Source organism: Epinephelus lanceolatus, chromosome 20 (genome assembly GCF_041903045.1).
Source record: "Epinephelus lanceolatus isolate andai-2023 chromosome 20, ASM4190304v1, whole genome shotgun sequence".
Taxonomy (NCBI): domain Eukaryota; kingdom Metazoa; phylum Chordata; class Actinopteri; order Perciformes; family Serranidae; genus Epinephelus; species Epinephelus lanceolatus.
The window spans coordinates 29,016,955-29,042,479 of NC_135753.1; the positions used below are offsets into that span (position 1 = coordinate 29,016,955).

The following is a 25,525-nucleotide window of genomic DNA, read 5'->3' on the forward strand; positions in this document are numbered from 1 at the left end:
CCTTAAACAGAAATTACAGCTGATGTCATAAACTAAAGAACTTGACAACTTACATTTTCAACCTGAAGATGCCACTGAATGAGCCTTTGGTGCCAAACTATCACAGTTCATCCTGGGGGGACCATGAATGTCTGAAAAAATTTCCTGACAGTCCATCAAGCAGTGATGGAGATATTTTAGTCAGAGCCATAAATGTCAGCCTTATGGTGGGTCCTGAAGAAAGGCATTCTCAGAACCCATCGGCTGTATTCGGCATCTGACTTCCAGCAGATAGCGATACAGCCTCTGGGGCCAGACCCCTGATTTTTTGGCTTTCCGGTTTGATTTGGGCGGAGGAGGCGAATTTCCGTTTCTGACTTCCGTTTATATATAAGTAAATATGCTGAACCACTGCGATGGATTCAGAGTTTGCAGTGACACCAGTTATGTTCCGCCTCGTTAGTTCACTGCACGGACCGTTTAACCTGGCAACGTCTGCGGCCAGCTCAAACGTGATTGGTCAATATCATGCGGACTACAAACAGCCTACAACCAGAAACCAGGGCTCTTCTGCTCTTCTTCCGGAGGCAGGATCTCCGGGGTTTGCCTACAGACTCTACATTCACTGAATGTAGAGTCTGTATATAGAGACTAGAAGAACGGTAAGGAGCTCGCCAAAGAAATTTGAATTCATCCCCTTGAAACCCTGCATGTCAGCAGACTACCACATTTTGTGACAATACATTAAGTATCTGTTAAGTTATTTCACCTAGTTAGGCTTAAAGAAAAGTTTGACCTGCTGGTAGAGATACATTAACAGTGCTTTCAGACCTAGAGTTGTCTTGCTTTGGTCTGAATCAGGGACTAATTTTCTTACAAAGTTCTATAATTGCCTAGAGGTGGTTCGTGTTCTCACGGCAGCATTTACAAGCGGACCAGATCAAATGCCTTGTGTGAGAAAGCTGCTCTTGATTGGTCAGAATTTCCATGTGGGAAAAATCCAGGAAGTAAAGCAAACGTTGAAGAAGTGTACACTTGCAAGATGAATGTGACACTTTCTAATGTCAGATCCAGATCCAGGTCGGAACACGTTCTCACCACAAACGAACCGCACCAGAGTTCGTTTGTAACCAGACCGAGACCACCTCTTCAAGAAGGTTGAGTGAGATTGCTGTGTTCACACCTGCCCAAACGAACCGCACTGAGGGGGCAGATGAACTTCAGTTTGACTGACGCAAACCAAACAGGGCAGTTGTAAAAGCACCCTAAAAGTCAAAGGATCATCACAGTCATTAGGATTCATCCTCTGTGGACCATAAATATAAGTACCAAATTCCATGGTGATCCATGAAATAATTGTCAAGATATCTCAGCCTGTACCAAAAATAAAAAGAAGTAAGACATTGAAGGAAACTTTAAAAGGAGGAGGACATTATCGATCTAACCCAGCTTGTGTTTTATTTTGCTGTTGCACTGACTGTACAACCCAAATGCTTTTGGAGATGTTGTCTGAAGCTGGAGGCCACAGTTCTGCCCTGCTGGAGTTTTGAGGCCCTCCACAGACAAAACACTGGGGGTCACTCCCCTCACCCACTAAGCTTGGGGTTCCAGCCATATGGACCATTTCTGCGTCTGACCCCATCTCTAAGCTCGAGATGGTTTTAATAAAACAATTAACGCTTTCTTCAAAGGTTAAACACTTCATTTATCAGTTAATTTGCTCTGGACGAACTCCACTGCAGCACCAGAGGGCAAATTACTATATGTTGAAATAGCTTTCAAAGACTCTCTTTGTCATTTTAATTTGTCATGCTCTCTCTGTATATCTTTCACTCCATTGCGTCCATTCTGGCAGTTCCCCATCTGATCCCCCCCTGTTCCAACTCTGATGAAACCCTGCAAGGCCTGGCTAGGCTCCACTTATCCCCAGCCTCTCATGGGTATCCCAGGCCATTGATTTCTCTTCTGGCCTCCTAAACCAGCAAAATAGAGAGCTACGGGTAGGGTCAGGTAATCAATAGCAGTTATGAAACAATGCACAAAAGCTGCTACGGTCGCCTACATTGTTACCTCCTGGTTATGGCTGTGGAAACTGAAGGTATTTATGCTTAAATGTAAAATGTAAAAACTCACACATTACATTTAAATGCATGTACTGTAAATACATGAAGTCTCACGTACAGCTGAGAGATAAATCTTAATGCAGCAGGAAATAGAGAGCATTTACTGTCTCTGGCAGGGCGATAACATGCCCTTCACAGAGGGAATAAAAGAGCTGCACAAATAGATCAGCCACTGTCACCGGATCAAGTGACACAATGAGCAGGGTGAAGCTCTGTAAATTACAGCCTGGCAGAATTTGCAAGGAGATATTGATGGAGTGCGGACAATGTGGCAGTGCCCGCATGTTCGAGGGGCTGCTCAGCTTTGGCTGCTATGATCATCTGGCAGGACGCTGGGGAGTGGAGGGGATACGACTCTGTTATTTGATGCCAAAACTTGCAAAGTGACAAAGTGTAACAAGGCGGGCACACACGTATGTTGACCTGGACACAATGCTGTGGTTAATCTCAGAGCCTGTACTGTCATACTCTTATGTTCCCTTTTAATGTTAGATTAACAAGACAGATTCTGCAGCCATGTTGGCAGCTCTATGAGGCTGCTCTGAGGCACAGTGGTGCTTAGAGATAAATTATAATGTCAGTATGATAACATGCTAATGCTAAGCAGGTATAGACCCTTTAACTGTTAGTAAACAGTATGACTTTTTTTTGGTGGGCGGGGCTTAGCTGGAGGCAAAACAATCTTCAACCGACATTAGTTAGCAGCTTGGCTTGTTGTTAACAGTGGAGGAAGATGATGCGAGTGGTGTGTTCAGAAATACACATTCCAAGTGCTGGAGCGCACTGGCACAAACTGGACTGTTCGTAAGTTTGGAGCACTGTCAGAATGTACCGTTCGGTTATTCAGAGCACCGCACTCTCGGAGTGGCAGAGCGCACTCTAGGCATTCTGTCTGGGGAGACCGAGCAGCAGAGTGACGAACAGAATTAACGTGTGATTAAATTAACCGTTTGTTAATTCATAAAGAAATATAACACTGCGTTTCTTCGACCAACAGGACTCCAACAGAACATCAGACTGAATTTACGAACGCACCATGTCAGGTCACTCACTCTCTGGGACCACCAGTGTCACTTAAAAAAGTAAACACTGACCAACGGGTCCAGACTGGCCGACCCGTATGCTCTCACTCAGTGGATGGATGATGTCACAGGAAGCCAATCTTACAAAGGAGGACGACACTTCAACACTTTCCTCCCGTTTGTTTTGCTATTGAAGCTAACGTTAGCTAATGCGCTACAAAGGTAGCGTAAATCCAATATTCCTCTTAATCCCTCCCCAGTTTCTGATGAGGTGGACATGATAACCCTTCATACACATAACGTTATTCATCCCTACAACAGGAAATACTTTTCCCCTAACCTGATATGAAGTGTGCGCTGCACATGTGAGCATTTTTGAAGATCGCCTCCGTCCAGTCCTTAACCAATCCCAGCTGATCACCAGGGTTCTTTTCCTGTGTTTTAGTGAGGCTAGCACAAGAACTTAACAAAGAGTAACTAACTTCGTATATATTATGGTGATTCAAACAATATGGGCACGTCAACTGGTTGTTATTCATGAAGTTAATAAAGTTTCTGACATGCTTTAACTGGAGTAAAACTTGACCAAAAGATTCTTTGGAAGTACTTCCATCCATCCATTTTCACCGCTTATCTGAAGCTAGGTCACAGGGCCAGCAGGCTGAGCAAAGTATTCCAGATGTCCCTCTCCCCAGCGAGGCTTTCCAGCTCCTCCTGGGGGACCCCGAAGTGTTCCCAGGCCAGATGAGATATGTAATCCCTCCAGCATGTTCTGGGTCCACCTTGGGGCCTCCTACCAGTGGGACGTGCCCAGAACACCTCTAACAGGAGGAGCCCAGGAGGCATCCTGATCAGATGCCCGAACCACCTCAACGGACTCCTTTCGAGCTCCCTCTGGATGGAAGTACTTGTACGACATAAACACGTCGTTTAGCCAGGGACTGAAATGGTCAAACTCCTACAGTATATAGGGACGTTACAAAGTTTAGATACGATTAAACTGGACTTGACAGGGACACAAATCTTCAATTCAAAATTTTTAGCCATGTTGGCCGCATGGCTCAAGGGATGGCACAAAGCTGGCTGCACACTCCTTATAATCTAGTTCATGTACTACTTTAATGTGAAGTCTTTTATTTTTTGGTATCCTCTATCACAACCTAACCTTCTTCCGTGCACCATCTTCTTGCCTTTGCTTATCTTCAGGGACTCAATGAACATTTCATGTCTTATTTGATTATTGAAGCACTTTAATTATGTGCTGTGAAAAAAGCCCTGGCAGTCAGATCACATCTGCCATATGTGCCCAGACATAATCATGCTGTTCCTTGGAAGCTCACATGGTTAGTCATTACCTCGCAAATCTGGTCATATTCCAGGTGAAATAACCCAGAAATGGGCAAATCATTCATCTGTGTTTTGATGGGAGATTGAAAGCAATAATAACACGTTTGGATGCAAATGCAATGGTGCTACAAAAACATCATAAACTTTCAGGTTATTGGGTTATGGCAATTTTGTGTAAGTGTATCGCAATTTTCCAAATGTATGATATGTTATATGTCAGTGTCTGTGTGCTTCCTCTCAGTCCTTGTGCAGCATTAATCAGAGGAATGCTGATAATTGCCTGGCTGCATCGCTGTCCTTCTTGCCTGGGAGAGGAAGCTGAAACAGGAGAAGGGTGCCGAGAGGTATGCCAGCATCCGGCCGTTAGCCACCTCTCCTGTCATCCGCGCTATGCCAGCCATGGCATCCAGTGTGCAGGCCAGCAGAAGACAAAGCTGGATGCTCACAACTCAGCCGCACAAACTCCCCCCCTCCAACCCCTGATCTGTCTCGATTTGAATACAATGCAGACAAACAAAAGAGTATAGGAGCGCTGACATTTCTGACATTCGTTCCAAATCATCTGCACAAATATGCAGAGAAGAAGTGATGAGGAATTCGACATCACAGACGTGTTTACAACTGCAAATGCCGGAGACTAATCTTCACAGCATTGTTTGCACAGGCTTGTGTTCAGCCTGTGTATGTAAATGCACTCTGTAGGATTCATACATTCTTCTTCTTCTTCTGCATTGTACCATTTTCTGTGCGGGCCCTTCCTCTGCAAATCTTGGCATCTCTGCAAATCTCATCTCTATCTGTAAAAGGAAATTAATCTAGTAGGTGCGCAGTTCCTCTCTTCTTATCTTCCATCATTTCTGCACATACCGTTAAGAGCAGCCTCGTGTAGCACTGTTAATGTGATTACCAGTGCACCCTGTGCTATATAGAGAGTTGGGTTTTCACATATTGGATTTCTCATCCTCTCACATTCCTGTCTTTGTTATGTAATGCATACATTTTTGTAACAAATTTAGAGTGCTCTAAATTTATCGTGTCTCTCTGTTACGTTGTTTTGCTGCGATGCTCAAATCCCCTTTTCGCACATCCTGATTCAGATGTTTATTTAATCCCATTTACTCCACACTGTGTGCAGCCCGTTGCTTTGTGTTGTGCTAATAGCCCAACGGGGATCAATAAAAACTTGTATCAGTTATAATTGCATTGCAGGTGCACTCTCACTGCAGTCTGTTGCTCTTACTTTGCAGCTCCACTGGATCAGTCGGGGTTTAAGAGCGACTTGACTTCTACTATTTCGCATTCTTGGCCATAATACTCCCAGTGACTCTGTGTGTTTGTGCACACACTGTAACACTCTGGCACCTGGTAAAGATGCAGCAAAGGCAGCTTGCAATGACCCGACATCCTTTCCATTTCCATTACTGAGCAATTTAAAACATTTAATTTGATGCTCATAAGCCTCACCATGTAGGGCAGTCAGCATGCAGCAGAATCTGAGCAGAGTTTCCTCATTTATTCACACAGAAGCAATAAGAGATAAACCCAGCTTCAGTCCGACCATATATTGGCTCAGTCACGGCAATCATGCTCTTAGGGAGACGATAAGCAGGGTTATGCATTGGCACGATGGTTGTGTTAGAAAATGTTAATGCATAATAGAAAAATGATGTTTGAACGCTCTTTATGGGGCATTACAGTCACATTTGTGTGAAAATACTGACATTAACAAAAAAAAAGCAAACGCATCTTTGTCATTATTACAGTAGAAAGAAAGACCTTTGAGTTCGATAGAAATCTAAATGTCACGTCTATAAATGTATGATGGAAGTATTAAAAACAGAAGTAGCTCTGTTTACTTTCTCTGTAACAGAGGAAACACTGACAGGTGGTAGAAATAAACTGGAAACGGCTTTATTATGAAGGAAACACACTTAATTGGTCTTTCATTGTAGAAGGTGATAAAGCAGGACAGTTTGTAGTACACTGACACAGATGAAGGGGAGGAATAAGAAGCAGTTAAAGAGGAAATAATGTCATTGTGTAGGTTAACTGTAAAAATCCAGCCGGTTAATTAAAATAAAAACAACTTTTTTTTCTCAAAATAAGGAAACACAGTGCTCTCAAAATTCAGTTTTGCCGAGTTTGAACACTAAATAAAGAAGCTAATCAGAAAGAGAGGACTGGATGACAGGAGCTCACATTCTACAAAACAGCCACAGCACTGTTAAACTGTGCTCTACCAAAAATTCAACATTTAAAAAATCAGTAGATGAGACACATCTGCTTTTGCAGGAGCCACAGAATTTTCTTGCCACACCTTAAGATGCACTTATGCAAACGACAGGTTCAGACTTCTGGTAAAGACATCTGAGATGCATCACTGAGCAAGAACATGCAACCATTCATTACTATATGTAAATACAAGGCAAATACACTCACCTGCCACTTTATTAGGCACACCTTGCTAGTGCCAGGTTGGACCCCGTTTTTAATTCTTGGTGTCATAGATCCAACAAGGTGCTGGAAACATTCATCACAGATTTTGGTCCATATTACATGATGACATCACACATGAATGAATCTCCCGTTCCACCACATCCCAAAGGTGCTCTATTGGACTGAGATCTGGTGATTGTGGAGGCCATTGGAGTACAGTGAACTCATTGTCATGTTCAAGAAACCAGTTTGAGATGATGTGAGCTTTGTGACATGGTGCGTTATCCTGCTGGAAGTAGCCATCAGAAGATGGGTACACTGTGGTCATAAAGGGATGGACACGGTCAGCAACAATACTCAGATAGGCTGTGGTGTTTAAACCATGCTCAGGTGGTACTAAGAAAATCTCCCCCACACCATTACACCACCAGCAGCCTGAACAGCTGATACAAGGCAGGATGGATACATGCCTCCAAATTCTGGCCCTACCACCTGAATGTGGCAGCAGAAATCCAGACTCATCAGACCAGGCAACGTTTTTTCCAATCTTCTATTGTCCAGTTTTGGTGAGCCTGTGTGAACTGTAGCCTCAGTTTCCTGTTGTTAGCTGACAGGAGTGGCACCTGGTGTGGTCTTCTGCTGCTGTAGCCCATCTGCTTCAAGGTTGGACGTGTTGTTGGTTCAGAGATGGTCTTCTGCAGACCTTGGTTGTAACCAGTGGTTATTTGAGTTACTGTTGCCTTTCTATCATCTTGAACCAGTCTGGACCTCTGGCATCAACGGACCATCCTCTGTAAACCCTAGAGATGGTTGTGTGGCACCAACAACCATGCCACGTTCATAGTCACTTAAATCACCTTTCCTCCTCATTCTGATGCTCAGTTTGAACTTCAGCAGGTCGTCTTCACCATGTCTACATGCCTTACATGCACTGAGCTACTGCCACATAAATGTATGTTTACCATGTGTAAAATCATGCAGTGTTTAGCCTTTTACTTAATGCAACATAGACTCTCATATACTAACTAATTTCAGCTCACCTCATTCTGACTGATGGCAGATAAAGAGTTTCAGTGGATTCATGAGTCATAAACCATAACCACAACAAAATTGCTGTATTATTTTGTAACCATGAGGTGCTTCGATGAAGAAAAGTGAGTCTGTGTCTCAGAGATATGAAGTTATTAGGTTTGTTGAATCGTTAAATGACATGCACTGTCATTATTCTCCCTGTGCAGCTGGGTATTTGCATACAGAGAGGAACTTGGGCTTAATGAATCATAATTTATTGGCTGTAAGAAAAAAATATATGAAGTTAATTCGCATGTTGTTCACTCTTTACTTCACTTTCAGTTCATGTTGTGTTGTGTATGAATAATTGTGCATCTTGTTATATCTTACTGTAATTTCATACAGTACACACAGTGAGCCTATGGGTGGCAAGCGGAAGAGGTGAAGAGCTGGGTGAGGGGGAGGGAAGAGAGACATGTGTGTGTGTGTGTATGTGTGTGAGTGAGAGAGCTAGAGAGGAAGAGTGCAGGGTGCGCTCCATCCACAGCCTCACTCCACCGGACTGTCATCCTCCACCAGCTCTCCGCTCCGGTCCTGTTCCGTTTCACATCGGCTGTTACAGCATGGGTACGATTTGAAGCCGCAGCACGGAGCCGTCAGCACTTTCACTCGCCACCAGGAACAAATTCTTTCCAAGCTCGTCCGGCTGAAGTCACAAATAATGATGGAGTATTGGAGGCAATGCGCGCTGTGGTTGATAAACTGCAAGGTGCTTCCAGCGAACCACCGGGTGACATGGGAGTCTGCACAGGTATTTGACTTGGCCCAAACCCTCCGGGATGGAGTCCTGCTCTGCCATCTGCTCAACAACCTGAGACCCCAGTCCATCAACCTGAAGGAGATCAACCTGCGACCGCAAATGTCACAGGTAACAAGCGACTGTACACATCTCTAATGTGTGTTGCTCTCCCCGTCGCCAAACTGCAACTTGGCCCCAGTGAAGAGAGCGCAACCAGACATCATTTGAATTTCGCTAATTCAAAATTTCCGTCATTGTCGGCAAAATACCGTACTTGCTTAAACATTACTAAAGCTTCTTCTAAATCATCACAGCTAAACACAAAATTCGGCATATTATAATCCACAAATTAGGACTTTCTTTTAGGAATATTTCAACTTTTTGAACATTTGGTCGCACCGCTTGCTAACGCCCCTATCGTATGTTTTGGACGCGCTAAAGCGTAAAAAAAGAAGTCAACAAATCACATTAGAATGAATTAAGTTCACTTTAGTGCATGATAGTATGTGAAACATATGCCGATGACAAAAGACGATCCTTGCCACTGTAATGAGCTCTTAATTGTTGCTTTATGGATTACGTGCTTGTGACAGTGAGCGAGGAAGCACTAAATTGCGCAAGAATTGAACGGGGTTTGGTCGCAAAATATTAGAGCCAAGTTGGTGCCATATAAAGTCTTATTGTGAGCGAAAATGGCAAAAACCTGACCTTTTCTGATTCTTCTCATCTTCTCAAATCATAGTAGCTGTTCCTTGTGGACAACGTTGGGTCAACACTGTACCGTTACACATAACGGCTCCATGTACACAGCTCCCCAATCTGCCCTCTGTAGGTGATGTAGATACACAGATAGAGGTGAAGGGGTGATGAGGCTGTGTTGTGGGCTTTCCTAATTAGATAAGTGGGGTTATCTTATAGGATCAACAACATATGGCATTTTATTATAATATTTTCTTACTGAGAATTCAAGCAATTAACATATTTGTGTGGCTTGCATGGAAATATGAAGGAACAAAAGCAATCACACTCCCCTGATTGTTCCATATTTTTTATAACTAAATGACTAACTCATGTAACTGCTGTACAAACTCAGTCTTTATCACTACTTTTTTTGATGGATAACTAGATGGTTAGATTGAGAGCTGTGGCCACGTGGCTCCTGTTTGTCAGCCACCATCTGCTTCAACAACAGGACAGCCTGAGCCACCACCAGATTAATATTCGCCTTCATATCTGTGAATCTGGGCGTCTGGCTCAGTGTCAACACACAGTGAGGTAGACGTTCACCTACCGAGCCTGCAGGCCTGCTGTAGAAATATTAGGCTTTACCACTAACACACACACACACACACACACACACACACACACACACATATACACACACAGAGACAGTGTTTCTATGTAATGGATGCCCTAATGTTCTCATCTGATGCAAAACAGGCGATTAATCTTAAAATTTCAGTGCTATGAATGCACTGCAAACATGATTAGGCGGGGGATTAGGTTCATTTCCTGGAAAAAGTAAACTCCATGTCACAGCGGGATGGTTAATATGATATGCAGTTACCGTCCCTTCACAATCTAATTGGCTACCCGCTCTTGGACTTGAGCACACAGGTCAAGTGGACAGTTTAAAAAAGAGCATAGAGGATTTTAACGACATCACCGGCCATGGAAATGAACTGCCAAAGGATCCGTTTACGCAGGGATTTCAGAGGAAACTAGATTGGCAGTGTAAGAGGAGAAGCCGATTGGTGCGTTTACTGTTAGGAGTCATGTGTGGCAATACGATTACCGATCGAGACACGTCAATAGGTCAGCGTTTGCTGTCAGCTGTGACATAATAACATACAACGGAGCTGCCATGCATGGAGAGGTTGTGAACCATACTGGCGCTCAGTGGCTGGCCTGGCCTGGCCCAGACTGGGTTATTTATAGGCAGGGTTTGTTTTATGCATGGCTGGATGGCTTACTCACACAAGGCAGTGCTGAGGCTACAGTCAGAGGTAAATTAGCATCAGTTGTAGGTATAGCAACAGTCCCATACATTTATAAAGCAAGCTCAGGTGTGTGGGAGCGCTACTGTGTGAAGTGTGTTTCCCAGGGGTCATGTGCCAGTCGACCAGTGTGATTTTTCTCAGTGGAATTTGAGGTTTTTAGGTGATGCTCGTTTCTCTGCCTGCGTCAACCATAGTGGTTATAACTTCTCATAAAAAACACCAGCTGTAGTTCGCCTTTTGTTTTGACTGTAAAAAATCAGAGCTGTAAAGTGCATCAGTTACGGGACTTTCATTAAATGACTGTTGCGATAAACTGTGTCAAAATCTACATTAGTAAACTTTTCAACTGACCGATTTGCATATCAAATATCTGCTGTGGGAGTGTTCCATATGTGTGTCAGTAGATCATGACTCGTGGCTTCCCCTTTTGCACACATTCACACCATGTGACGCTGGATGCCCGCTCCCTCCACAGTGTGAGCACAGTTCAGCTAAAAATGGGTGTCAACACACCCCTCCCAGCAACTTTCCTCCCTCCGTCTCCTCAAAGTTAAATTTACATAACCGAGGGCGGAGTTGCTTCCCCTTTCGTCCTGCATAATTCATGAGGGCTGTGGCAGCCACTTTATCATTGGCCAGTAATAACACATGGGACGCCGCTGTGGACTCACCCATGGGACCCATGCGATGGAAAGACAAAGGCAGCGAGGGGACGGAGCTACAAAGAGTCTGTACGGCCTCCATAGATGCATCTCCGAGGACATAAAGGGGCCCTGAAGGGCTGGCCCCGCTGTGCTGGTGTTAGCTGCGTAATTAAGGCACAATGCATACAGAGCTCTGGAGGGTTCACATGTGTGATGTTGGCATCAGGGCGGGCTGCGTCTCACTCTGCAGCGTTAATTGTGTTTGGGAGATTTGTGGGCTGTTTAGAAAGGGTTACTGGTTAACAAAGAGCCAGCAGACTACATGTAGGAAGGAAAAAGAAGTGTGGCGGAGCTGAGATTGTCTGTTAACTGATTAAGATCTGTGTCCTCATGGTGAAAGATGAATGATGCATGGGTTGTGTGTGTTTACTCTGTGCAGCGGTGCATGAAATTGTGAAGGTTTCCTACAGATGTTTAAAATGAAAAGTTCCATCGAGGGTCAGCGTAAAGCAAAACGTTCACCATCTTTGATCGTGGCTTCACAGGGCTGTAATGAACCAATTACAGAGTCTAGACGCAGCGCGACCACAGCGACTGCTGCATTTTGCTTTCCTACCAGAGAATACGCCACATAATCAGCAGTTGTTTTTTGTCGAACTCGGTGAAAATCAGCAGTTCAGCGTCAAGAGGAACTATGGATTGCTTCTCGTGGCGCAACGAACCAAGCGTGCGGTCAAACAGGCAGTCTTTCCATGCTTCTGTTTCTTCAAACATTTGGGTCGAACTTCTGCTGAATCTTAGTTTTTACTGAGAGGGCTGCAAATATACTCTGAACGCAGCTTGTGTGAGTTGGTCACAGGGACATAAGCCTGCATGTGTGGGTGTTTTTCTCTGACATAATGCTGCTAGCAAAAAGTGTGTGCTAAAAACAAACTACAGACATTCAGTCCAAAGACACAAGCTGCCTAAATACATTAAATCAAACTCACATCACCCAATTGAAAATAAAATCTTGACAGCCCTAACTTGTTAAGCCTACTGTTGCCTTGTTTTCCATGACACAGGATTATAAACTGCAGATTCAGAGTGAGAACGTTGTTGTGAACCCACCGGCAGCTGAGAGGCCGTGAGCCCTCAACATGCACAGGAAATCAGGAAATGGAATAGAGGAAGGAAGTGAAACTAAACATGCCCTCGATCAAGCTCAGACCAAAGCTCTGAGATGTCAGACACAATGAAGAGAAAAGCCGCTGCCTTCTTCACACAGCATTAAAAAAACCCCACTTTACTCTTCACAGAGGCAGCATCAAAGACTTCACTTCATTTTTGGAAAGTGAAAGTAAGAGAAAGACGGAGTTTGAAAAAGAGTCAAGTCTAATTTTAATGAGCGTCAGAAAGTGTTTCAGAGAGAGATAAAGAACATCAGTGCGCCGAAAAATGAGAGAAAAGGATTCTTAACAACACTGAGATGCCATGAAGGCTTCATCAACACATTTATGAATGAATTATCAGCTTATTCTAATGGGATGCAGAATATAGTGATGATAGAGCTAGCAGACATGGAGCATACAGAGAACCAGAGTTATTATTATAAGTGATTCTGACTCTCTGAGACCTTTACATTAGCACATATACCACACTTAGACACGACTGCTATACACGGTACATATGTATATTTTGTCAGAGCCGAGACTTAAATTCCGTGGTGTCAAACAATGAAGAGAAAAGCCGGCTTCACGCGGTGAACACTCCTCACGGCAGCTTCAAAGGCTCCGAGGCTCACTCTTCACTCGCGGAGACAAAAGTTGGAGAGACAGAGCGTGGGAGAATGAGAAACACACTGAGAGAATGTCTTCATTTTCCTTCATCATTTGGTTAGTGCAGAGGAAGACGTCTGCGAGTCACACGGGCTCAGGAGACATCACAGATTGAATTCTGTGTAGAAACGTAAAGTAAGACATCCCCAAATGTCGGCACATACAAACACTTGTGTACTGTATGTGTACGTTTAATGGTGTAGAGTCAGGGCTCGGGTTATTAAATGAAGGCTGTTGTGGGATTGTCATGGTAACTGAAATTTCAGGTTCTCCGTAATAAAGCAGAATGAGGTCATAGATAAGTGAGGTGTAACCACGTGAAGAGAGATTATTAATACTTTATGTAACTCTGTATGTGTGTGTGAACAACACAGACTCACCACACACACGCAAGCTCTTTTTTCTCTGATACTGATCCACACTCTTGGGTAAGATGCACTGTGTGTTTTCATTGAAACGCTCTATATACACCCACAGGCCACTTTATTAGGGACACCTGTTCAACTGCTCATTAAGGATGGGGAAGAAAGGTGATTTAAGAGACTTTGAACGTGGCATGGTTGTTGGTGCCAGACGGGCTGTTATTAAAGAAGTATTTTGAGCCCAGTCTCACTCCAAAGTCGTTGAAATCAAGTGCTTGGGCAGTGACTCACGGCGTCAGAAACCAACAAGAAAAGGTGTCCGTGAAAGTCCGAGTAGGGCGGGCAGGAGGGGTGATGGATGGGTCCAACAAACAACAACTTCCACCCTACAGAGCGGTGTTCCCATAAGATTATAAAGCTGTTGTTTCCTTCTAAACATAACCACGTGTTTTTGTTGTTCAAGGAAATAAAAACATCAATTTGCGCTGTTGTACCGACGTAGTGCTTTTATTTTGAAAGAGACTGTGTGTAAACTGTAAATTTCCTGTGAAAACTGAAGTGTGTTTTGAAAGAAGACAATGAATGTAACAGGCAGAACTTGACACGGCGTCCCAGAACGTCAACAACCAACATACCCAGGGTACCTTGCACGTCCTATCTGGACGTGGAAAGTCAATGACCAAACATCAATATGTGACAAGGTCAGAGTGAGAATGTGTTGGTATTTTTTACTGTTGGCCAATGAAAAAGATGGTCTTTTCATAAAACCAGGTTGTCTATGTGGTTGTAAGATGCAAATCATTTTGACATTGGTGCTACATGACCAGAGGAATCAGCGGAAAAGGACTGTGGCATTTGCTTTTGCTCAAAAGATAGAAACCCTACAACCTCCAGAATTCACGGGTGTGTGATGTTATCCAAGCTAGGCCGTTTTGACGCAGGAAACAATATGACAATCTCGTATTACAGCTAAACAGTACACTAAAATATACTTCTAAAAACATTTTAAGTGAGAGATAGGCATCGCAGGAATAGAATCTTTATTCTTTATATTTGATCAGCACTGCTTAATTTTACCATTTAATCCCATTTTCATTGAATCTCTGAATCTGAATTTTTCACAACACAGGAAACAGTGTGGGGCCTATTTCCTGTTCACAAACTCTCATGTTACAGCCAAACAGTGCACTAAAATATGTTTCTGAAGATGTTTTAGGTCAGAAATAGGCACCACAGTAAGAAAATATATTTGATCAGCACTGCCTAGTTTTACAGTTTGATCTGGCACATGAAAATGCGACAATCTGTTTGAGCACCAGCCCTAGAGCCAGCGAAAATTAATGCAAAAAAAAACATGTTTCGTCATCCAGTGGACTGGAGCTGAGAGATGAGCAGGGAGATGGAGGGAAGTTTATCATAGTTCATTTATGCGTATTACCCACATTGTTATGGCACAAAGCTGGTTGAAAATCCCTTTAATTGGATGCCACAGATCAGAATTCAGTGTGTTGCACTTTTAACATGCAGTCAGACCTTCATTTACAAGTGGATGTGACCTTAAGATGATAAAACTTTCAGAAGTAGCTATTTAGCATCTCAGAAATAATTTATAATATCAGAAAAATTGCATCAGAGCGTAACTTTGCCTTCGTCATGGTTGTTTCTAAGTGAACAAGGAGGCATAAGAAGAATTATGGGACAGATTTCAGTGTCACTCTCATCTATACTGTACGCATACTCATTACTTTAGCCCACTGAATTTACATGCTGATACTGCACATGCTACAAATTGCGTGCTATTAGCATGCAGCATGTGAGTGTTTGGACACAGTTTGTGAGTCCCTTGATGACTCCCTCCGTGGCTTGCCTGCTCTCGTTGATTCACTTTGAAGAAAGGACTGCACCTGTCAGAGTGTAAACACCACCTTACTGCAGCCATGCATGCCACGTCGGAGCGAGCCACCACAGCCTCCCACTCACAGCTCCCGTGCAGCGTAATGCGGCGGCACTGGCTTGTTCCGCCGTGTCATCGCGATGACATGCATATTCATGTGCTGCTCTATGTACAGTGACATGGACGCAGATGTTTGCAAAGACAAGATCATGTTGCACCTCACATGTGCATGTATAGAGAGAACTGACCTTTTATTCTGTCACCAAGGTAACAAGCCTGCACCGTAGCCAACTGGTGAAGGCTACGGTGTAGTGCACATTAAAATATATATCATGTTTTTGCGGATTTTATTAGGAGATATTCAGTGGTGGAGAATGTACCTGCAATCAATGTTTATTATGTTACTCAGCTCTGCTGTGGATGGCTCAGTTAATCGCTGTTGAGTGCTCGGAAAGCTCCGAGGAAGTCAATACCGCCTGTTGACTTTACTGGGAAACTATCATCATCGTAAGTGACATTTTAAATGCAGTCAGGGGCTCACACACACATCAACACAGACCCCTCAGCGTACAGTATAATTATGAACATTTAAATTGTAACACTGGCAAACAATAATGGTGTTTGTGCCCTTTTGTTTCGCATGGTGGAAATGTCAACATGCTATCTGGAAGATCCAGATGATACCAGCCTACAACCACGGCCGTAGCCGGCAGCAGTGTGTGTGTGTGTGTGTGTGTGTGTGTGTGTGCGTGCAACCTTTTACTGTCAGGTTCACTGTGGCAGAAACCTTGAGCCGAGCGAAGTGGAGCGCTATATCAAGCTTCACAGTTTTAAAACTTACTAAAACATCTATATACTGTATAAATATACATCAGTGGAGCCAGCGTGAGTGTGTATGACGCCAGCTGCACATTACTGACCCTGCGTCTTTTTCAGCAGGGACAAGGTGGATGTGATGGATGACTGTTGTCTATCGGAAATAGGAATGTCCTTATTTGTGTAATGGAGACGGAGAGCGATACAGTAAGAATCTCGGCAACAGAGTCGGAATAATAGTGATACATGTATGACAGAGCGCACACACGGGATGAGGGAGACTATACAGGGTATTGATGTTATTACTAACACACTATACACAATGTAATTTTATGATACAGTTTCCTATGAGGTGTCAATTTGCCAGGATTATAAATTTGTGGAAACGTTGAAAACTTTCTGGCTAAAAAGATGGACAAACTTTATCAGTAACATCTGACTTTTAGCAGTTTGAATCCAAAAATATCAGCGCTGATACTGTATTAGCTTTAGACACACACACACACACACACACACACACACACACACAGGTCAGTCGGCAGTTGACCAGGCTCTGTCAAGTGGCACAGCGCAGCATTTTTCACACAATTTTTCAAGAGGCATAAATCAGGAGGGAGTACGAGGAGGAGGAGGAGGAGGAGGAGGAGGAGGAGGAGGGATGCTGTCTGCTGCTCACCATTCACGCTTCAGTGTATATGCATTCAGTGTGTACATTTTATTTAGTGAGTCGCACACTTCATACGACAGTAACCCTCCACCCGTCTTTATGAAGCGTCTTTTGAGCCAATCACAGACAGTTTAGCTAAAATGACTCGACCTGGGATTCCGTAGCCGAGAGGGTTTATATCTCATGCAGTAACACTAATTCAATTCCCTTATCTACTGGGGGGATGGAGTAAGCCGTGTGTATATGTGGGGGTCACTGGGGTTAAAACCAGGATTTAATAGAAAATGGCTCCTGAGACACTCATTGGTGTGGTGGGGGAGGTACAGAGGTGGAAGGGTGGGAGGAGGGAGGAGGAGGAGAGAGTCAGGTTTTCCCTTATTGCCTTATTGTCATTACATGAAAGAACTACAAGCCTTTGTCCATCAGCTTCGGAGTGAAAATGGTCAGGTGCTGCTAGGCTGAAACATCAGGAGGACAGCTGTTCATATGAAATACCACTATAGCTGATCATGCAATTAGGGTAACCTTTATTTATGTTAATTTGTCAGACGACTTTGAGAACATAAAGATGGGAAATGACTGGCAGCTCAGTGCAGCAGCACAGTAATCAGTGATGCTGACAATGGCTGTGATGCAGTTTTGTTGTTTGCCAGAGCAGAAATGAGGCTCAGTGGCTTATCCTTTACCGCTGGGTTTCAGCGTGTACAGTAATTCTTTTAAAAAAAAAACTGGGCTCGAGAGACATGACGGGATTGTCTTGACGTTTTCGATGGTACTGGCATTTATACGAAGCTATACAGCTATGTGTCTTGGAGCTTCAGTGTCGTCTGCTGCAGAAACAGTACAGTAATAACTTCTTGAAAAGCATTCTTGTGGCTTAACTTTATGGCTCCAGTCTGTTGTATGGAATTTAAAGGTCTAGTGTGAAGGATTTAGCGGCATCTAGTGGCGAGGTTGCAGAGCTCAAAGTGTGTAGGAGAACAATGGTGGACGATGCAAAAACATTAAAACGTGAATGGTTCTATCTAGAGCCAGTGTTTGGTTTGTCTGTTCTGGGCTACTGTAGAACATGGCAAACTCTATGGGAGAGGACCTGTTCCGTATGTAGATATGAATGTCTCCTAAAGGCCAGAACATACTTGGGCGTACTATAAGCGGAATGGACTCCGCGAGGAATGTCCGCAGTCATTCGGGCTTTCATAGTCGAGTGCACTTCCGCGTTGTAGTTTCCTGTATAAATATCTGTGAAAAATCCCCGCGATGTGAAAAATACATGCCGAGCAGTCACTGGTGCACGGAGCGGAGTCCGCGCGGTCGTAAAATCCGAGCTTTGCATGCACAGGGCTTGCATACGTCCGCTTTGAGTCTGCGCGGACCTCCGCGGAGTCTGTTCCGCGTACGTTCCGCCCAGGTATGTTCGGGCCTTTAGTAGAGGGTATTCAGCCATGACAACCACGTCTAACTTCGTTCACCTCGGTTCGGCTACGCTACTCTAAAGAGAGGAGGGGGATATGACGTATGCCGTAAAGCAGCCAAATTTTGTAGTCCTTTTTGTGTCCGGGTTCCTACCCGAACCCTGAAACTGCGTAGTGCCAGTGCAAGCAAAACAGACGCTCTCAAGCAATGATGGAGGAACCTATTGTGAGTTGATGTACCATCACAAGGATCTTGGACATATATTTTGAGGGCTCAAAAACTCCATTGTGTTGTTCCATATGTTCGATTTTTTTATCTCTCACTTTTGGATAATGCTCGTCATTGTCACCCACAATGACATACTATGCAGGATTTGTCTGCCTGTATTATCTTATTTTCTTTTTATTTTGTGTGTTAGGGGCGTTTATGAGCGTGTAGCCTCACAGTGTTCAGGTAAGGTTGCGGCTTTATAAAAAGGTAGTAACCAGGAACCAGACTGTAAGCAACATTCAAGAGACACAGCACCGAAAAACAGAAATAGAGAGAGGCAAATCACCAAACAGTAACTGACTTTTCTGCATGGTATACCTTCACTACTTTACATACTAAATGGATGAATTAGCAGGAGCACCATGCGGAGCTATCTCCAGGAAACACAGATGACCTTCATGCTAACCCTCTCCTCACCTAAAGAGGGAGGTGACCCATGAGCCAAACTCCTGAAAAAACACAGCAGCCCTTCACTGGAAATGTGAGCAGATAAAGGGTTGATAAAGAGGCTGTCACTAACTAGCAGGGGATATTCTGAGTCACGAAAGTGACTGGAAAAAGTGAGTGGAAACACCATCTACACGCAACATCGTAAGTCAGGAGTCGTTTGTAAATCAAGTCGGCGGGTTTTTACTCCGACCAAACAAGCAGCCTATTTCACACTTTAGCACACCTTCAACCAGAGAGGAGGGGAAACCAGTTACCACAGTTTATCACTGGAATAAAAAACTGCTGACCACTGTAACACTCACAATATCCCATTAAGATGAGTAAGCTGATGGGCGTCTGGCCACGCTGTCTGCTGTGATGACCCCCAACCTCAGTGTGAGAGAAAGCAGCAGTGCTTTTCGTCAGCTGCCTGGCCGACCTTCGCCTACGTCCCACCTCCCATTTCCTGGTTACACAGCTGAGAAAAGCTCCAACATGACATGGATGTGACCTGGATTGTGATATGTCACCCACCAGTTATGACTTACAGAGTCTTGACAAAAGAGATCCACAGACCAGACCTGTGCGCATTATGTCATTCGCTCCGGAGACAATATCCTGCAGGGCTTTGGAACTGACAGACGTATGTCTTATTAGTGTCTTTTTCCTCTTTACAATGCCTCTTAATAATTTTCCTCTTTACTTTCTCACACTGCTGTCAGCAAACATAACAGAGTCAGACACAGAGAGCTTTTTAAATGAGCTTCTATACACAGGCCTTGATTCCCTCTGTGAGAGACTCGTGTATTTGATTGCCATTAATTGGTGCTCAGCAAGGTTTAAGCAGTATGATGGCCAAACTCTGGCTGTCTCTCACTGTGTAGATCTATGAGAGAACAAGTGCAGGATTTCATTAAGATCCACAATACGCACGGGGGCCATAAAAGGCTCCAGCTCGTTGCTATGGAGCTTTGACTTGTATGAAGGAATACATAAGCAGAAACTGGATACTTATTGTGGATACAGAGCACGACCTGGCTCATATCAGAAGCACAGCAGCGAGATGGCCTGTCTTACAGGAATAATTTTTTTGCCTTATATTCCAGATGGTTGGTCTTGGAAATGTAACGCACCGGTGGGATTTTAAACCCTGTGTACATTGCTCGTGTATAAACTATGCATTTTCATCCCTAACAGAGTCAATGTGTGTGTGGAGCTTCCTGCTGAGATGCTGCAGCATAATCTAGCCTTAATTCCTTATTCTACACAATGAGGTTATTTGTGGGATTCATTGAAATGCAGAAATAGGTATGCAAACGCTGCTGGTTATATTTTGCTTGGATTGGAAGCAGTTTCACTTGGTACATTTAGAAAAAGGAGGGTTATAATTAGAGTGCAACCAATTTATTTATGTATTGAAAGTTAAAAAAAAATCTGACAAGAAACTACTGGCTGATATTTGTTTCACAAACACATCACATAAGTGTAACCGGTGGACTCTATCGTCTGTGTTGTGTTAAGGATATAACCTAATGATCGATATTAGGCCTGTTAGTGTCAATAATTGGGGACACTTCAAAACACAAAAACACAGTTGCAAAAGTCTTCCATGAACTCTACCCAACATTCATCCTGGGTAGAAATTGGAGGGTCAGTGCCACGCTTCTGCGACCATATGAGTTCAGTGCAGAGCGATGATGATGAGCCGGCCAGTAGACTACACACATGCACTAACATGCACGTGCAGCTCAACGCATCCTCATACAACAGTTTGAGTAACCTGAGGGTTCAACGTGTGGTGGTTGGGTCACTCTTGTTGGGAGTACACAGCAGAATGGAGACGGATGTTCTCTTAAGCAGCACTTTACCATTCTCCACACGTAAGCAGCTTCACAACAACCACATTTCCTGGTTACACTTCCTTGTTATGGGTCACGTGTCTCTTAACTGACCAATGAGAAGCTAGAAGGACTCAGACTGAGGTAAATGTGTGTGAGAATTACATTATTTTTAATTAATTTTTAATAGAATTATCTATTTAAATGTTTTAAATGATGCTGCCACAAATATTTAACATAAATATGTAAATAATAATTGTGAACATAAATTTGTAAATAGTTAACTGCAAAAACACTGTAAATGCATTTTTAGCGAATTAATAAAACACATAAAATAACTTGTAAACCTTACGTTTGTATGATATCCTACAAATTAGTGCCCATTGAATGATGTTACGTATTCAAGATAAAGTTACGCATTTAATGTAAAATTACGGAGGTTAGATTTAGGCAAGTAAAGTTACTGTGGTTAGGTTTAGGAAAAGAAACACAGTGACGATGTGCCTTAAAATGACTCAAAGTTCACTCCGAACACTGGTCTCCTGGGGAAAAGTCCTGTGCTCCATCAACCACACCAACCTCGCCTCTTATGAGACCTCCTCTAGCTTAATTCTTTACTCCTGTCAGTGCATTGTTCACATGATTACAGCTTTTCAAATAACGTGGGATAGGCACGAATTTTGGTGCATTACTTTTAGGAAAACAAAGCTTCGATTACAATACACAGAGGTAGCTTAACTTGCCATTACTCCACTATATCATTACACACAAAATAGATGTTTGCTCTGAATATCACATGTAGCTCCTTTAACTAAAGGTCCACTTACTAGCTTTTCCCCTTTAGTAGATGTAACTGTTTTTTTTGGTTTTCATACAAAAATATTTTTCAAGTTTTATTCCAGCTTTAAAGTTGGTTTGGGTAGTTTGGGGGAGAATATTAAGTCGCTTAAGGACAGTTAGATGTGTGGAAAGATAAATACCACTCTGCTGTTTGTATGCTAAACATGGATCTGCAGCCAGTTAGCTTAGCTTAGCATAAAGACAGGAAACTGGGGGTAAAGACCAAGACCCAGCCTGGCTCAAGATATAATAAGTGCACATCTTGTCATTGGATTACAATACACAGAGGGAGCATAACTTGCCATCACTGTATCTTTACACAGCAAATAGTTTGCTCTGAATATCACATGCAGCTCCTCTAACTAAAGGTCCACTTACTAGCTTTCCCATTTCAACTGCATTCCATGGTCTTCCTAAGCAAATGTATATATTTTTTTGGCTTTCATGCACAGTATTGTTTTATTCCAGCTTTAAAGTTAGTTAGGGATAGTTTGGGGACGAATATTAACTCGCTTAAGGACAGTTAGATGTGTGGAAAGATAAATACCACTCAGCTGTGTGTGTGCTAAACATGGATGTGCAGCCAGTTAGCTTAGCTTAGCACAAATACAGGAAACTGTGGGGAAGAACCAGCCTGGCTCAAGATATAACAAGTGAACATCTTGTACTTTTGTGTTTGTTGAACCTGTAAAGTCAAGAAATAGAGACAGTAATAGGGAATAATAGAGTAGTGATCTCAGTGAGGTGTCCCTTTCAGAGAGGGCCAGGCTAGCTGCTTCTAGACTTTGTGCTAAGCTAAGCTAACTGGCTAGCTTCATATTTAGCGTACAAGAGTGGTATCAGTCTCTCTCGATTAGAAAGTGAATAAGTGCATGTTACAAAATGGCAAAATTCATTTTAGTTTACCATAATGGCACTGGCTTATGCATGTAGAAAGGCTTCAGCACACACAGGCAGATACAGATGTGTGTACACACACCCACATGTTATGAGGCCATTCACTCGCTGAGCCCCCAGAGAGTCACTAATGCAGAAGAAGAGCTGCCAGTGGAACAGTTACTGGTTGCCTCATGCTGCTACACTCTTGTTAATACAATTCCCCCTCTACTGTCTTCAGCTCAGTGTAGCAGAGACACTGTCTTTCATATGCGCTCTGTGAAGCTGCTTCCCTCAGATAATAATGCCGAGGTCCTATGGGACTCTCCAGAGACTCCAGGCAGACAAGATGTGCTTGTCTGATAAAAGAAAGTGATGTGTACAAGTGTAAACATTCGATATTATTCACTCACTGCTCGCCGGCTGCTTTACACTGCCTCTTATCTGGAGCTCATTGGCTGGGGGCTTTTCTCTCTATTGTGAAGCCATCTGTAAAGCCTAATTCAATTGGAGTGGAGAGGCATTTCATATTTGATGCATGGACATGCGCCGTACTGACAAATCTCATTTTGCTTTTTACCACGAGGGTGAAGGTGTGTTATGAATATCAGAATAAGTTTGCCTGCGTCTTGTCACGAGCCGTTTGTTTTCCAAGATGACACTGACTGAATTATTTAAGGTTGTTAAGTCGAAGTCGGGCCTTTGAGTGCGGACTCCACATATTAGCAGTGTGGCGTGGGGTTATGCTGTCTTTAAGAAACAGGAAATGCCTAATGAAATCCACTTCCTGTAAACCTGTTACCCAAGAAGAACATAAAGAAGAAGGGGATGATGCAGCTGCAGTCCTCCTGGGTTGCTCCCATGCACCTCAGACTCTCACCTTAATTAAGTTAGCAATATAGTGACATTTTCTAAAGAGGATGAGGACAACAAGCCTATAGCTGCCATTTTACTGTAACTGTGATGCGTCAAGTCCATTTTCGAGCACTGTCTGAATCCACCTTTGTATGTACAGCAGTCCAGTGTTTTCAATGTGTGTTCATTTCAGATGCCGGGGCATTGTACTGGTGCAGCCATAACGCCTCACTGATCAAATGCAGTTAGTTTTGCACTGCATGCCTTTGTGTTGGCTGCGATATGTTGTCTTTGTACCCTGCATGCCAATATTGACACTGATATAGCTCCGCACCAGTCCCACCATGCCAGCATCTCTTTGCATGAAGCCACATTACCCATGTGTAATGATCCGCCTGTGAAAGGTGAGCGTTGACTTACTGCAAATATTTGCATGTTAGGATACCAGCTTCTACTCTTTCAAACATTGGACAGTTTCAGTGCAACATTAACACAGTAAAATGCAGATTTAAAGGTGGCGTCATCTGGTGAAACAACCCCAGCACTGTGGTGGACAGCGATGTGGCAAAAACTCCCCAACCCCCCCAACCACCTCTTCTACTAGCGCTCTTTTTGTTCCATCCTGTATAAGCTACAGGAAGTCACAGCACATTGGCTAACTACCAAATGTTGACACCTTCCCCTTTACTCACTGCTGTCCACTCATCACAAACAGAATGAACCTTATTTAACTCTGCGCCTGCCCCCACCCCCCAGTTTTCCCAGTTTAGCTGGCGTCCTTGCTGTCGTCGGGCAGCATTCAGCGCTAACTGCTGCATAATTTGGATTAATCGTTTCTGGATGAAGCCCCATTAACATCATTAGTGAGATTTAGATTTAGGTTGCAGACGAGGCAGAAAACACACTCAGTAAATGACCTTGTTTATTAGAGGAGTTTCTTATTGATTGTTTGATTCAGTTTTCCTGGGTCAAGGTGCACGCTCAGCTGTAATTAAGCTTACAGTGTATGAAAATGAGCTGAGGAAGAGCTCCCTGACCTTTTGTACATCGTGTTGCTTTATGGTTGGTAACAACCTTGTTATCTTCTATGTAAATTAGACCATGACTCAAATTGTGTCAAAACAACGGGATGAATTAAGACACGTAATTGACTGCAACAGAATTCCCTGTATTTATTGTGAAAGTGTTTGGGTTTACAGTCTGGTCACAAGATATTGCAGTGCAGAAATATCACATTCATATTTGAGGTGATTTAGGAACACTGTTGCAATTGTGTTTATTGTTTTGCATCAAATCACGGAGATAAATTCCTTGTATGTGCAAACCTGCCCGGCCAAAAACTGTTTCTCATTCTTTTTCTGATACTTAGCTTGACCACTTAATGCTAACACCGACATGCTAATATGCTCACAATGACACTGGTGACATTCTTAGAACTGGGCAGGAGAAATGAGCGGTGAACAAATAAAGAGTAGAGTTACGCCTACAGAGACCGATCGATGTATTGATTGAAAGAGCGTCACCCACATCATGTAGCCACGGGCGGATTATGAGACAGTGGGGCCCAGGGCACAGACAAGCAGAGGGCCCCACCACCTCTCCTACATAGGAGCAAGACACACAGATTTTATGGTTGTTTAGCCTCTTTTTGTTGTTCTTATGCATCTCTCTGTAGTTATCTCTGTCTCTTTGTAGTTATTTTGAGTTTCTTTGTAGTCATCGTGGATGTCTTTGTAGTTGTTTTGTGTCTTTGTAGTCATTTTGAGTGTCTGTAGTTGTTTTGTGTCTCTTCGTAGTCCGTTTGAGACTATTTGTAGTTGTTTTGTGTGTCTTTATAGTCATTTTGAGTGTCTTTGTAGTTTTTTTGCATCCCTTTGCAGTCATTTAGAGTCTGTCTGTACTCGTTTTGTGTCTCTCTGTAGTTGTTTTGTGTCTCTTTGTGTCTCTGTAGTTTGTCTCTTTTTAGTCATGTTTAGTGTCTTTGTAGTTGTTTTGTGTCTCTTTGTGTCTCTGTAGTTTGTCTCTTTTTAGTCATGTTTAGTGTCTTTGTAGTTGTTTTGTGTCTCTTTGTGTCTCCTTGTAGT

General features: G+C 43.3%; 1 protein-coding gene across 2 annotated transcripts in view; it reads left to right on the forward strand.

The window, feature by feature from the left end:
- The first annotated feature begins 8,493 nt into the window (after window positions 1–8,493).
- vav3a (vav 3 guanine nucleotide exchange factor a) overlaps window positions 8,494–25,525 on the forward strand; it is a 129,821-nt gene continuing 112,789 nt past the window's right edge. For both annotated transcript variants that reach the window (XM_033638724.2, XM_033638725.2), the window contains exon 1: window positions 8,494–8,846. In XM_033638724.2, the coding sequence (XP_033494615.2) occupies window positions 8,640–8,846 (207 nt within the window). In that variant the 5' untranslated portion in view covers window positions 8,494–8,639. The remainder of the gene's footprint in view (window positions 8,847–25,525) is intronic.